Source organism: Garra rufa, chromosome 19 (genome assembly GCF_049309525.1).
Source record: "Garra rufa chromosome 19, GarRuf1.0, whole genome shotgun sequence".
Classification (NCBI taxonomy): Eukaryota; Metazoa; Chordata; class Actinopteri; order Cypriniformes; family Cyprinidae; genus Garra; species Garra rufa.
Genome location: NC_133379.1, coordinates 32,266,515 through 32,282,666, shown reverse-complemented (window position 1 = coordinate 32,282,666; position 16,152 = coordinate 32,266,515). Strand labels below are relative to the sequence as shown.

The window sequence follows — 16,152 nt, the reverse complement described above, 5'->3', positions numbered from 1 at the left end:
AAAGAAAATCATTCCTTGGCACAATTTGTATTTGAAAATCAAATTAAAAAAAAAAAAAAAAAAAAAAAAAAAAAATATATATATATATATATTCTAAATAACTAATATTTGACTAAAAATTACAAAAAACAAAAAAACAAACAAAAAAAAACAAAGTCAAGTGTGTCCAAACTTTTGACTGGTAGTGTATATCAAAACTTAATTTTTGATTAGTAATATGCATTACTAAGAATTTCATCTGAACAACTTTAAAGGCGATTTTCTCAATATTTAGATTTTTTTGCACCCTCAGATTTCAGATTTTCCAATAGTTGTATCTCGGCCAACTATTTTCATATCCTAACAAACCATACATCAATGGAAAGCTTATTAAAGCTTTCAGAGGATGTATTCATCTCAATTTGAAACAAATTACCCTTATGACTGATTATGTGGAATATAAGACTGCTTACTTGGGAAACTGAAAGCAATGCAACTTTCACATCTCTCATATTACACTGTGGACTTGTGCTCTCATTATAAATAAATGCAATTAGTGCCACCATTTTTGTTATTAAATGTATTGATCGTGAAAATGACATCAGAGCATTTCAGTATTAATATTACTGTAATGTTGTTGCAGTGTTTGTCTTGCCAGGCAGATTGATTTTTTCACTTTTTTGCAACAACTTTAAGATACTACGCAGGTAAAATGATAAAATAATCTTTAATATGTTATATAGATGTTATTATTATTTTGCATATTGATGTGAGGTTCGTTAAATTATAATAAAATGTAATATTTTGGGTAAATTATCCCTTTAAAGGAACACAGTTCCATAGCTGTTGGTCCAAAGCTTTTGCAGGAAAAGTTTATTTTTAGCACAAATATATGTAGGTAAATAAACAATAAACATACTAATGTTTATTATACATATTGTAATATTAGTGAAAATAAATTAAAACTATTTTAGTATCATACTTTATTCGTGACCCTAGACCACAAGACCAGTCATAAGGGTCTTTTTTTTTTTTTTTTTTTTTTTAGATTTTCTGTTGGGATAGGACAATATTTGGCCGAGATACAACTACTTGAAAATCTGCAATCTAAGGATGCAAAATTGAAATATTGAGAAAATTACTCTTTAAATTGTCCAAATGAAGTTCTTTAGCAATGCATATTGCTATTAAAAAATTACATTTTCTGATATATTTGTGGTAGGAAATTTACTAAATATCTTAATGGACCATGATCTTTACCTTACATCCTAATGATTTTTGGCCTAAAAGAAAAATCAATCATTTCGACCCATTCAATGTATTTTTGGCTATTTGGCTACAAATATACTCGTGCTACTTACGATTTTGTGGTCTAGGGTCACATTTAGTAAAAATAATTGTACACAAAACATACCTTAATTATTTTTACATTTTAATATAAGCAAGAATTTCATTGTATTTTATTTCTATATAATTCTAAATATATATTTTTATAATTTATATTTTTATAACACTTTAAAGCAGAAATATTACAAATAATCAAAATATTTTTTCATTATTTGTCAGATAAGAAGAAAGTTTGAATTGAATAATGGCAATATTGCCTTCTGTAGACCTGCTTATAAATTAATTGAATTTTGAACTTTTTCAAAAATTACACCGTTATTAAACTGAACTGAATCAACATGAATGAACTGAATTGAGCTGAAAAATGTCTTTTGTAGAGCTGGTTACAGCAAAAACTTAATTTGTTTCATAATTGATGAATTTTGCAACAACAGCAATTTTTTCCTGCTTATTGCTGCACATCTTTGAAACAATCTGTATTGTATAAATGTGACTTGACTATATCTTTGTTCTACATTCTTTTGCTGTATAAAACAGCATTCACCTAAAAATGAAAATTCTGTTATTAATTACTTACTCTCAATTTGCTCCAAACCTGTAAGATCTTTGTTCATCTTCAAAACACAAATTAATATATTTTTGATAAAATCAGCAATACAACTGATATGTTCAAGGCTCAGAAAGGTTACAAAAATACCTTCTGTGCACAAAGAAAACAAAAATAACTTTATTCAACACTTCTCAATTCTTCTCTTCCATGTCTTCGACACACATTCAACCATGACGCAAAAAGTATTCTTTTAAAAAAGAAAATTGCTGTCTATGCAGGGTCAGAAAGCTCTTGAATTTCTTAAAAATATCTTAATTTGTGTTCCAAAGATGAACAAAGGTCTTACAGGTTTGGAACGACATGAAGGTGAGTAATTAATGACAGAATTTTCATTTTTGTAAGAACTATTCCTTTAACAACATTAGGTCAGGGTGAGCGGATCTCTTTAAAAAGAAACACAGTACACTGATGGTAGCTTAATAGATAAAGTTTCAGGCTGCTAATCAAAAGCTTGTAGAACTGAACTCCTGGAAAATGTGGCCTTGAGCGAGTCACTTTAAATGAAAGCGTCTGCCAAATACAATGCATGCACATAACTATAGCCACACTACAACAACAGCAACAACAACATCACTCTACAAAGCTGACGACACCAAACAAACATGAAGAAGCTACTCACGTCTTTCACTCCCTCTCTACTGTATACCATATACACACTCACACACCACACACACACACAAAGTAAAACAACACTGCACGACACTAACGTCTGAGGGAGTTCTATACCTTCTGAGAGAGACGACAGGAAGCAGCTTCCCTGAACCCCAAAACAACTTCTCTGTGCCACGCCCAGGCCGCCCTTCTCCGAGTCTTCCCTAAACACCACTTCCTGCAAAACTGGGATACAGCCAGGAAGACAGGCATTTGCTTTTCTGTATGGCACTGGACATGAATACCACTCCACAACAAACACACAAACTCGCACTTTGACAGCTAATAGCCGACCACGGAGCATTTCCAAACGCAGAAACTTCCAGAAACAGATTTAATGACATGCTTTGTGTTTAATAAAAGATTGCCGACTCATCAAATAGACTCATTTAAATAGAAAAACACTTATTCCTGAACACATAAGTAAACAGTGCACAAGATGAAACAGCTTATACTGCAAGAAATACCATAATTTACTGACATTAATCGTCAAAATACGATGACGACAGAAATATCGCTGTTATTGTTAGTCATGTATATTACTGTTGCAAAGTATAACCATGAAGTTTAGCTATAGAGTTTTTAAATATAGACCACAAAACCTTAAGTAGCATGGGTATATTTGTAGCAATAGTCAAAAATACATGTATGGGTCAAAATTATAGATTTTTCTTTTATTCCGAAAATCATTAGGATATTAAATAAAGATGTTCCATGAAGATATTTGATAAATTTCCTACTGTAAATATATCAGAACGTAATTTTTTTATTAGTCATATGCATTGCTAAGAACTTAATTTGGACAACTTTTACATTTTCTAGTAAACAAATTTTGTCCTATCTTAACATACCTCAATGAAAAGCTTATTTATCCAGCTTTCCGATGATGTATAAATGTAAATGTCAAAAAATTGACCTTTATAACTGGTTTTGTGGTCCAGGGTCACATGTAATTTTAGGTTAAAATCTGCCATTTTTCTGTTTATCTGTGAATGAGAGCATGTAATACCTGGGTAAGGATGGATCCCGTTGGTAAACATGGCCTCCGCTGGGGCCTGTCCGTTGGCCTGAGGAGGAGGCAGCCCTGTGAAACCGTTGACACTAATTGGAGATGGAATGCTGGTCACTGTGGGAGCTGTGATGCCAGGGGGCGTGCTTCCACCTGGGGGCGGGGCCAAGGAAAAAAGAGCATTTTTAGAATATTCCTAATAAATTCGTAAATGGATTTGCTACACAAGAGGGTTTTTAAAGGGAACCCTGGGTATTACGATTTATATGGCTTAATTAAACGTAAATGTCTCTTACGGAATTGTGTAGTAGAAAACCAACAAAAGATTTATGTTATTTAAAAAATTCACATTGTTTTATACATATTTTGGACTATAGGGGGCGCCATTATTTTCAATCATGTGAAATGGTTGCACTTGGTGAGCTACTGGTGCTACCTGTTGCTAATTTTACCACAACACAACTCTGAAAATGAAATACTGATACAATGCCACATTGTGCAGCTTCATTTTAATTTTCAGCTGGAGTGATGTAAGTCTTCACTGCTTTCTTAGCGATAAGAAGAGGAGAAAAGAATGGGAAGATGTGTGTGGACGAATAAAACTTCCTAAAGACCAGCGTCTTTTTCTTCCACTTCAGCCCTGATGCCTTAGAGGCTTTTAGTCGACCACAGCTACTGAAAGAGCTTACAAATGGCAGAGACAAGAGACGCTAGATGCCATCCTGGCAGGATATAAACATGTAGGCACTTGTCATGATGCTGCAGCCACTGAAGAAGTGTCTCATCACGGATTTCACTTGATATCCGGGGGCATTTAGGGTGTGTTCATACTTGTCATGTTTAGTTCGATTAAAACGAACTCTGGTGCGATTGCTCTGTTAGTGCGGTTCATTTGCGTAAGTGTGAATGCGCCATCCGAACCCTGGTGTGCGCCAAACAAGCAGACCGAAGATGATAAAAAGATGGGTCTTGGTCCATTTCCAAATGAACTCTATTGTGGTTTGAATGAAATATGAATGCAACCCGGACCAAATACTTCTAAATGAAACAAAAACAGAAAGTAATGACTAATCGACATGTTTTTTTTCGAAGGGAACAAGCGGTGTATCCAAAACAAAATGAGCAGAGGGCAAATGTGGAGCAACAAGGAGGTAAAGTGCCTTTTATGAGCTCTTTGTGAGTTCGCAGGTGGTGAAAATAAAATCATATGTACACAGAACAATAAGCGCATTTAGTCCAGCAGACAGCATTAGGTGTATTCAACTTAAAGCGGTGCTGAGCAGACCGATCAGTGAATGGGTACTTGAATGTCATACACTTACAGCGCCGCTTTAAGTCGAACGCACCTTTTCCTGTTGTTTGGAGTGTTTGGTGAGTTCCGTAACGAAATATATGTCATTCAACCGAATCAATCAGGTTGTGAGCGTATCACTATGCCTTCAGGTTCCCTGTCAAAAATGCCAGTGTGAACGATAAGCGGACCAGGACCAAATTACAAACTTTCCATTTTGATTTGGACCAAATGAACCAATCTACAAGTGTGAACACACCCTTAGACTCCTTGTGGGGAAAAATCGATGGTACGATATATCCTACAATTATATATCCTATATCCATCGCCATCTGTAAGCTCTTTTAGTAGCTGTGGTCATCAAATCAGTATTTTATTGAGAGTTGTGTTGCAGTAAAAATAGCAACAGGTAGTGCAACCATTTGACGTCATTGAAATAATGGTCCAAAATATATATATAAAACAATGTGGATTTTTTAAATAACGTAAATCTTTCATGGGTTTTCTACTACATATTTCAGTAAGAGACAATTAAAAAAATGTTTGTAGTTACTTTACTGTCTATAGCTCTTATCAAACAAGAAAAAAACACACACTAGTTGAAAAGCTGAAACCCATAAAGTCTGGGAATGTCTGCATATTTGTGTGTGTTTCCTCACCTGATGTTGGGGTCATGGGAGCCCCTGGGAGGCCGTTGATGGTGGCCATGTGTTGCATCTGTGCGGCAGCAAAAGCCGCCATAGGGCTGAGATATCCTCCCTGACCCACTGATGCCATCAGCGCTGCCTGCTGCTGAACCTGAAAGCCAAACACACACACTGCACATTAAATATATATATAATACCACGCTAAGATAACATAATCACATAATGCATGGAGCACTGTGTATAATCAAGACTTTAGAGTCGACAGATTTTTCCACCGAGACGCTGCAGTTTTGCTGGGAATAGTGTGTAATGAGAGAGAGTGAGAGAGAGAGAGAGAGAGAGAGAGAGCTCTTGCCTGTGCATAGGCACCGTACGCTCCAAACTGCAGGGCCATCGGATTGAAGATGCCCATCTGACCGGCCATCTGCTGCATGCGTCGAATGGTCCGTTCCTTATCTGTGTCTGCAAACTTCACCACCAGGCTGGAAGAAGCACCCTGAAACACACACACAGAGAAACACAAAATGAGGATCCTTTGTGCCTTAAATGTGCTAATGATACAAAAGTGCTTGATCACATGTGCTGGCACTCACAGGCATGGTTTGGCTGCCGTGTAAAGCACTAATAGCAGACTGAGCTTCTGCGTGAGTGGAATACTTCACAAACGCACAACCTGAAGAGAGAAAAAAAAACATTAGAAACATAAGTCTTGGACATTTACAGACACTTCTAGGCCTCCATATCTTCATTTTGGGGAGTTTCAGCAAAGTGAAAGAGAAAATGTTGAGAGAAAATTAGCCTCAAACTGGGTCAAGAAGCTGTGTTCTTTAAACTCCACAAATTATTTTTTTATGGTAAACATTTTTACTTTTATATTATGTACATATATTTTTATTACAATTAATACCCCATTTTACTAAAAAAAAAAACCATATGTCATGCTGCATATTATCATTGCTGTGAGTTTGGGTTCATCTGGGAACACAACGTCGGCCATTTCATCATATTTGTAAGATAAATCATTTATAAACCTATGCAAACACAGGAGAATACAAAAACATTTTTCTCAGTGTGCTAACTGTTCATCGCGATTTCAAAATAAAAGCACAAACCCTCATTCTGAGTTTACCCGTTTTGATTTTCACATATTCACAAAATTACAGTGGCTGTAGCGTTTCTGTAGAAAAGAAATGGCCAAATATTAAAGATTGAGTGGACATTTGAATTAAATGTTGTTTAGTCAATATTAAACAAGGATTAGATCACGAAGTAAAGTATAAAAACAATCGTCAGGCCTTTGGCGCCCTCTGCAGTCATTTGTTATAATGCATAATATACGTTAGCTCTATTGTTCATAATACATTATCTATTTTAACAGTTTTGTTCAATAAAACTATATGATTACTTGCCTTTAATACTTCATTTGAAATAATTAGTGTTACCTCATTGCTATTATATATGTATTTTAAGCCATTTTAAAGGCTATTGTTCGCTTAGGTCGATTTTATTACAATATATATATAATATACAGCCCTAGTGAGCCATTATATATAATTACAAAAATGAAATAATTAATAGTAATTATAGTATTATTGCACTGTATTTAGTTATTTTTTTTTAAATAAAATACTAAACAAAATAATAAAGTGTGATCATACTTATATATTTTAAAATAAAAAAGCGTTCAAATAAATTACAATCATTTTATAGTAGACTTAAAAAGTTAGTTTTTTGCCTTTGTTTCAAATTTTCCAACATAAAATTAGCGAGCTTTTATTTTGGCGGGTTGCCGGTTTTATGAAGCGCGTCAGTGAATGAAATGGCGATGTAACCGGCAGCGCATGTGCATAGCCTAGATTTATGCTTTCAGTATGAATGGAAAACATTTGGAGCACTATAAACTGCCAAAAGTTACAACAAATGAAGGAAAGGAGTGCAAAAAATATGTCTGAGGAACAAAAGGCGTTTGGTGGTTGGCCAAACTGAACCAGAATTTCCAGGGCAAAAATCTTGACAACATTCGTGTTTGTTCTGATCATTTCCAGTCAGGTAGGTGAAATGTTAGGCTAATATCTGCTTGTATGTATCTTTACTACCTATTAACTTTAATTTGTCAAAATATTGCGCCCTTTCCAGCTTACTAAGTCATTCTCTGTATGATTTAGCAGCTTGCACACGTTTTTTCTGTAGTTTAGACAGCAGAAAATTAGCAGAACAATGTATTCAGTAGTACATTAACCTTGCAAACCATGCTGTTGTTTACATCCGAGTATCTCCAATATGGCCACGCATCCGGGTAATAATGAAATCCCTATATATAGTTTGTCTAAAACAGCGATTGTGTAATAACAGCACGTATGTGCTTAATGATATATAATATAATAAGTGAATATTAGCATTTAACCCTAAAAAATAAACTTAAATTATTGTAGAAAATCAGACTAAAGCTAATAACCTTTGCTGTTTCCATCAGGACCTCTAAGGATGGTGCACTCCTCAATGCTCCCGAAGGACTCAAAAAGGCGCCGCACGTCGTCCTCACATTGCTGCTTATTCAGCATGCCGACGAAGAGTTTTCTGTCTTCTGAAACAAACACAGATAAGTTGTTACAGACTACACAAGACAGCAACATCTGTCTGCTATCTTGTGTTACTGCTCATTTCATTAGGCTATATATCTCTTATGTTTAATATATTTTATATGCTGTTTTTGCAAAAAAAAAAAAGACGACTGAATCCTATAATAATACTCGAAATAAACAAGCATGAGGTGAATAGAATGCAATCAAAACGCAATTAAAAGTCCCCATTATTAAAGTGCAAAGCACAGGCAAACTTATTAAAATAAATAGAAGCTCTTCAAACACACTCACTCAATCAATCCCACAATGCATGCTTTTTATCCAGCTAATGTACAATTTTCTGCGTCTAAATCCAGAAAAGCAGTAAAGAAGCCTGTTGGTGCTACTGTATAATGAAATGAGTTTATGAGCGAGATATCTGTGGAGAACCTTTCGCCTAGTCGATTCTGCCACCTCAGGAGTCCTTGTTTATTGTTTGTGCTTTTATTTATCAGATTATGTAGACATTATTGAATTACACATCAGGGTGAGGGGAACAAAAGCGGTATTGTTTCAGGGTTTTATTAGGCTGTAATTGCAGTGTCAATGCGGCATGTTTTAAACTCAAGACAAGGCACACAGTTAAAAAAACAAGGCACATATTTATAGGGCGCCAAGGGAATTGGACTAGATATGACAGTGTGTAAACATGCACACACACATTTATCTTACTATCTAAATGGTGACATACCCCAGACTTATATTGTTTTTTAATAAAGACTAAATATAATGAAATTATAATTGTTACAGAGTACAGACCTTATTGTGCTTTAAGCAACTAAATGCTCTCTGTTTGATAATGCTGGTGGTTTGCATAGGTAAACTTCTTTATATATATTATAACACTTAGAAGTGTATTGTGTGTGTATTGGAGGATGCAGCAGAGATATTAATGAGCACTATTGTGTATGAGTATGTGTTTGTCCAGGCCTGCCGCTCACTAACATGCTCTGACAGGGTGTCCTTGCCCGGTCTCTCTCTGTGGGGAATGTTTACAAGTGCGGTGCGCATATGCGGGATAAGACGTGCAAACACAATACAGGTAACCGTGATGCCGCTGAAGATAAATAAAACAAATAAAGGAAAGGAGGTGACGTGAGGCCAAGTATGGTGACCCATACTAGGAATTTGTGCTCTGCATTTAACCCATCCAAGTGCACACACACAGTAGTGAACACACACACACCGTGAACACACACCCGGAGCAGTGGGCAGCCATTGCTGCGGCGCCCGGGGAGCAGTTGGGGGTTCGGTGCCTTGCTCAAGGGTCTCACCTCAGTCGTGGTATTGAGGGTGGAGAGAGTGTTGTACATTCACTCCCCCCACCTACAATCCCTGCCGGACCTGAGACTCGAACCCGCAACCTTTGGGTTACAAGTCCGACTCTCTAACCATTAGGCCACGCCTAATAAACAATACATTTTATAAACTTACATTTAATACAATAAAAATATAACATTAATAATAATAAAAACATTTTTAAAATTAGAAATGTTGAATAAATGTATATAACAATAAAATAATAAATTTAAAGAAATTACATCTTTCCAAAAAAAGAAGTCAAAATGAGAGGGAGTGAAAAATGTTTACAAAGATTAAATTTAACAATAATACTTTAAAAAAATTACATTTCTAAAAATACAAATGATGAGTGGGAGTGAATCTGAAGATAAATGATCTATAAGCTGAATTTGATTTAAGGTAAATTTGCATAATTAAAGATAAAATAAATAATAAATTGTATTTGTTTTATTTTTTATTTATTTTTTTGATTAATTAAAATACAACAATAATACATAAATATATATATAATTTAAAATTAGAAATCATATGAAATTAGAGGGAGAGAATATGAAGACAAATGATCTACATGAATTTGATTTAAGGTAAATCAAAAGTATGTATGTATGCATGTAATGTATAAATAAAGAAATAAATACATACAAGAATATAACAATACATTTTAAGATAAATTTTTACAAATAGAAAAGTCACAGTGAGAGGGAGTGAACATTTTTTACAAATGTCACATTTTATAAATTAAAATGTTAAATAAAAAATACAATAATATTTAAAAAAATGATTAACATTTTAAAAAATACAAATGTCAAATTAGAGAGAGATTATGAAGACATGAAATAGAAGCATAATTTGATTTAAGATAAATTTGCGTAATCAAATGTACAATAAATAATACATTTTCTTTTTTTCTAAATAAAAATGTTTGCATTAATTAAAATACAACAATAATACATATATATGTATGTGTGTGTGTGTATATATATATATATATATATATATATAGAGAGAGAGAGAGAGAGAGAGAGAGAATTTTTGTTATTTTATTAGGAATGTTAAATGAGAGGGAGTGAATATGAAGACATGAAATATAATAAATCAAAAATCAAAAGTATTTATAGATAAATATAACAATACAACAATCAATATAAAGAAAAAACATTTTTTAAAATACAAATGTCAAATTAGAAGGAGTAAACATGAAGACATGAAATAAGGTAAATTTGTGTAATTAAAGGTTAAATAAATAAATAAACTCTCTCTCTCTCTCTCTCTCTCTCTCTCTCTCTCTCTCTCTCTCTATATATATATATATATATATATATATATATATATATATTAAAAGTTAAAATTGTATACATTTTGGATAAATTAAAATACAACGATAAATAATACATTTTTTTTTTTAATTAGGAATGTCAAATGAGAGGGAGTGAATATAAAAACATGAACGACAAGCTGAATTGATTTAAGATAAGAATAAGAAAATAAGAAAAAAAAGAATAAATCAATAAAAATATGCATTAAAAATTATTCCCCTTGAACCATAAATAAATACAGCAATCTGATTTCCCAAATTTGTCAATAATTCAAATGTAAATCACCTTAATATATATGTTTTAAAACCTAATCTTGGTTGATGGAAAAGTTGTTCCAGGAACACCAAGAGCTGTTGGTCTACAAACATGTCCTATGTGTAAATCACATTGGGCACACTTCCTGATAATAGTGGCACAGAAAAAGCTATTTTGTTTTAGAACAACAAGTCTTTTGTTTAGTTGTCTCTAACCTGTGTCTCCAACTGTTTCCTCTCATTCCCTCTGATATCCATCCTTATTTGTCTCTTATGACCAGCCCCCACCTCTGTGTCTTCTCTCTAACTCTCCTTCAAGTCTCTTTCTGTCTTTGCGTCTCTCACTTCCTTTCCTTGTCTTTCCCACTTTGACCTTTAGATCTCTTTCTCCATCCCGGCGTTTCACTTTAAATGACTAGTGAATGGATCGGTCGGGGACGGCACATCAGTTTTGCCAGTGGAATCAGAGGGCTTTGCAGGGACATATATTGCGTTTTTACAGGGCTAACAGGGGGATAAATTCAGCTGTCCATCACGACAAAGACAATTGATCTGTCAAGTGTGAGTAAAGGAAGACGCTCTCAATTAGAGGAAGGAACGTATGGCATGAAATGAACGGAGAGACTGTGAAGGAGAAGAGAGATGCCCCTGTCTCTGACTCTTCTATGTGTATGTCTTGCTCTCTCTGTGGGTCCATCAATCTTGGTTATCTGGAAAATCTGACCCAAAAAGAGGGGAAAGACGGGCTATCTCTCACCAAACTACTTCCACTTTGTCTGGTAGTGACACACAGACACACACATGCAAGTCAATGTATTGAAACTCAGTCTCCTTCCCAGAAACACAAAAACGCGCACTTACAAATAAGTATTTTAAACTAACATGATCATTTTTATGTTCTTATGATGGTCACAGGAGAACATCTTTAAATTCTTATGATGTCATAACAGGACCTTTTTAAGTTCTTAAAGGGATAGTTCACCCAAAACTATTTTTTTTTTTTAAATAAATTTTTGTTTTGTTGTTTTGGGGTGAACTATCACTTTAAGAAGTCATAGTAGAACCATTTGATGTTTCTTTATGTGTTCTCCAGAATCAACGTCTATGTTCTGGGTCTTCAAAGCACCTGGTTTTATTTTATTTTATATTTTATAGCATATAATTTTATGCTACATAGAACCACTAAGCTGATATGAAGATGGTAATATGTAGTATAACATTATATAATGTGCAAGATATGTAAAAAAAAACCAACAACTTACAAATAAATAAATAAATAAACAGATCTATTCTGTTAAAAAGGATTAAGCTTACTGTACATAATTCAAAATTAATCATAAACTTATTCTGTAAAAAAAAAAAAATTCCTGCAATTTCTACATGCCCATACAGTCATCAAAATTCTTTTAAAAAGATGTTTATTCAAAATAAACAATATTGATAATTTTACATGTCCAGCCTTCAAAATCTTTTTTTTAAATGTGAAATTATTCAAATTTAATTCTAAACTAACGTGTTAAAAATTCTATTAATAAAAAGAAAAAAGGAAAAAGAAATACCAAGAAACACACAAAATTTTAAATTTATATTAAAAATAGTTCTAATTATTAATTATTCATATCTTTAAATTAGATTAATATTAATAATTTAAGTATTATGTATTTTATTCTAGAATATGAAGTATTGTGATGATTTTTTACATACCCATAGCCATTGAAATTCTTAAAATAAAATTATAAAAATATAAAATAAAATATATGGAAGCTTTTTTCAGCCATGGGATAAAAATGGTAATGATAAAATGGTAAATGCAACTTTTTATCACACATTTTTGACTTTTCTTTTCTTCACAATTCCAAGTTTATATCTAGAATTCTGTCTTTTATTTAGAATTATTTTTTCTCACAATTCAGCTTTTTCTTTACAATTCAAAATTTATATCTAGAATTTTGTCTTATATTTAGAAATACCAAGAAATACACATCGCCAGCTAAATTATATTAAATTACTGTATTATATTAAAAACTGTTCTTTAAATTAGATTAATATTATTAATTTTAGTATAAAATAAAATAAAATTAATAAAAAAATGATTAAATAAAAGAATATAGAAGCTTGTTTCAGCCATGGGATAAAAAATAAAAATGGTTTTATCTCACAATTCTGACTTCTGCCTCCCAATTCGACGTTTATATATAGAATTCTGTCTTATATTTATGAATACCAAGAAATAACAGAAAAAAAGTTAAAAATAGTTTTCTAATTAGTTAATGATTCATATTTTAAATTAGATTAGATTGAAACAAGTAATTTTTGTATTAAGTATTGGAATATTCTAAAATATTAAGTATTCTATTCAAGATTTTATTTTATGTGATGATTTTTACATACCCATAGTTATTGAAATTCTTAAAATAAAATAAAATAAAATAAAATAAATATGGAAGCTTGTTTCAGCCATGCAAGATATAAACTGTGCAAGACTTTGAGATTATAATTTTTTTTTTATGGTTTTGGAAACAAACAAAAAAAATATGTAAACTTAGAATTCTGAGAAAAAAGTCAAAATTAAGATAAAAACTCACAATTATGTTTATGTATATTTTTAGTTTATACCAATGGTGGAAATGAAAATGTATATAAAACATTGTTTTCTGAAAAAATAAAAAATAATAATTCCTATCTTATTAAATTTCATTTTAACAACAATAATTCTTCTGTTCATAAATTTGTGTCTACTGTCACATTACCATTTGCCTCTAAATAATTCATTTTAAATGACATAATGACAAGGAAGTGACATCATTTGAATTTCGAGAAGCTATAAATAAAATACACTGAACATGATAAGTTATATGTTTGTTTTCCCATTTACACTTTTAAGAATCCCTAACTTTACCATTAAAAACTACTATACTATACTCTTTCCTATAACGTCCACACTCAAAAGTGTGTGTGTGTGTGTGTGTGTATGTGTGTGTGTACCTGGTATTCATCACGTTGTGGGGACCAAATGTCCCACAAGGATAGGAATACCAGTAGATTTTGACCTTGTGGGGACATTTCTCAGGTCCCCATGAGGAAACAGGCTTATAAATCATGCACAATGAGTTTTTTTGATGAAGTAAAAGTGTGCACAATCTCCTGTGAGGGCTAGGTTTAGGTGTAGGGTAGGTGTAGGGCGATAGAAAGCACGGTTTGTACAGTATAAAAACCATTACGCCTATGGAATGTCCCCATAAAACATGTAAACCCAACATGTGTGTGTGTGTGTGTGTGTGTGTGTGTGTGTGTGCGCGCGTGCATCTCAACTAAAACTCAAAAAGTAGTTCTCCCAGCACCTCAGTGTAAGGTAATAATCAGACAAAAGGAGTGACCCACACTTATGTAAGGCGTGCGAGGGCCAGCCCAAGATCCTCTGGGGCCCTGTATGACTGTCGGGTCTCATCGAGGTGCGTCATTATATATGACACTTAAGAAGGGGGCATCTACCGGTAATGGTGACACTGATTTAGAGTGACAAGAAGGTGGGGGAAGAAATAGGAAAGGAAGAAGAAAAAAAGAGAAGTGGAAATCTACCTCCCCTGCTCTCACTGTCAGCTGGCTTCACCTGGATTGGCCTGTTCATCTGTGCAACAGAGAGAGAAGAACGAAGGAGGGAGGAAATACAGGACAGACAGAAAGAAGGGGGGAAAAGACAAGAGAAGACATTAGATTTGTAGCTGAGAACAAAAACTAGTGCAGTTAGTATCAGTGCGGTGGTATATAAGCCATTCCAGTACCATTTGTGTCCATAGTGTTTGATGAAACACCCACAAAAAGATGCTAGTAAGTGTTTTGCAAACTTAAATATGTTAATTCAAAAATTGTTATAAACTTGTTTTCAAAGTATTATTTCATGTGATAGTCATTAAAATTCTTAAACAAAATAAATAAAGATTAGGCAAACTGTACAGATTTCAATATTATTTACATTATTTCCTGCAATTTTTACACACCCATAGTCATCAAAATTAATTTAACAAGTAAAATACGCTTGAATATGTTTATTCAAAATGAATCATAAACTTGCTCTACTAAAAATATTATTTCCTGTAATTTTTACACACCTATACAGCCATTAACATTATTTAAATATATAAAAATAAAGAAAAGCTTAAATATGTTTGTTTAAAATTAATCATAAACTTATTTTCCTGTATTTTTATGAGCTCATACAGCCATCAAAATTCAGTAAAAAAAAAAAAAAATGAATAAGCTTAAATGTTTATTAAAAATAAATCAAACTTATTATTTTACAAATATTATTTTCTGTAATTTTTTATAAGACCACAGTCATCAAAATCTTTTAAAAAATAAAGAATATACTTAAATATGTTTTTCAAAATAAATCAAAAAGTTTTTCTATTACAAATATTATTTTCTGTCATTTTTACTTGCCTATACATTCATCAAAATTCTTTAAAAAATATTCAAATATTATTTAAATTTATTAAAAATGTATTTATTAAAAATATTATTTTATGTGATGAATTTACATGCCCAGTCATCATAATTTTGTAAAAACTAAAAAAGCTTAAATATGTTTCATGTCATGATTTTACATATCCATAGACAAAATGTAAAAATAAATAAAATAAAAAAATACTAGAAATACTAAGAGTATCATTCTAATAATTAATGATTCATATTTTTAAATTAGATTAATATTAAAATTGATTTCAACAACAATCCTTCTATATAAAAATAATAATGACATAAAAAATAAAAAAAACACTAGAGGAAAGGAAGAATAGTTTTAAAGAATATTTATCTAATAATTAATGATTCATCTTTAAATTAGATTAATATTGATTGATAAAAATTGAAAATTAAAAATCAATTTTAGCAACAATACTTCTCTCCATGAATGTTTCATGTCATGATTTTACATTCCCATATTCAAAGCATAAAATAATAATAAAAATAATAATATAAAAAAACTATGAAATCAAAAACAAATGATCAAATGTACATTAAAATAGTTATCTAATAATTAACAATTCACATTTTTAAATTAGATTAATATTGAAATTGATTTCAACAACAATCCTTCTATATAAAAATAATGGCAAAAAAAAATCTA

General features: G+C 32.1%; 1 protein-coding gene across 1 annotated transcript in view; it reads right to left on the bottom strand.

Moving 5' to 3' along the window:
* The window catches only part of celf4 (CUGBP, Elav-like family member 4), a 26,886-nt gene extending 12,231 nt beyond the window's left edge, over positions 1 to 14,655 (bottom strand). Inside the window, exons 1-7 of the mRNA XM_073824026.1 lie at positions 14,607 to 14,655; positions 7,990 to 8,118; positions 6,128 to 6,207; positions 5,890 to 6,030; positions 5,547 to 5,685; positions 3,597 to 3,749; positions 2,644 to 2,773 (exon numbers count right to left, since the gene is read on the bottom strand). Of these exons, the coding sequence (XP_073680127.1) occupies positions 2,644 to 2,773; positions 3,597 to 3,749; positions 5,547 to 5,685; positions 5,890 to 6,030; positions 6,128 to 6,207; positions 7,990 to 8,118; positions 14,607 to 14,655 (821 nt within the window). The remainder of the gene's footprint in view (positions 1 to 2,643; positions 2,774 to 3,596; positions 3,750 to 5,546; positions 5,686 to 5,889; positions 6,031 to 6,127; positions 6,208 to 7,989; positions 8,119 to 14,606) is intronic.
* Positions 14,656 to 16,152: the final 1,497 nt, after the last annotated feature.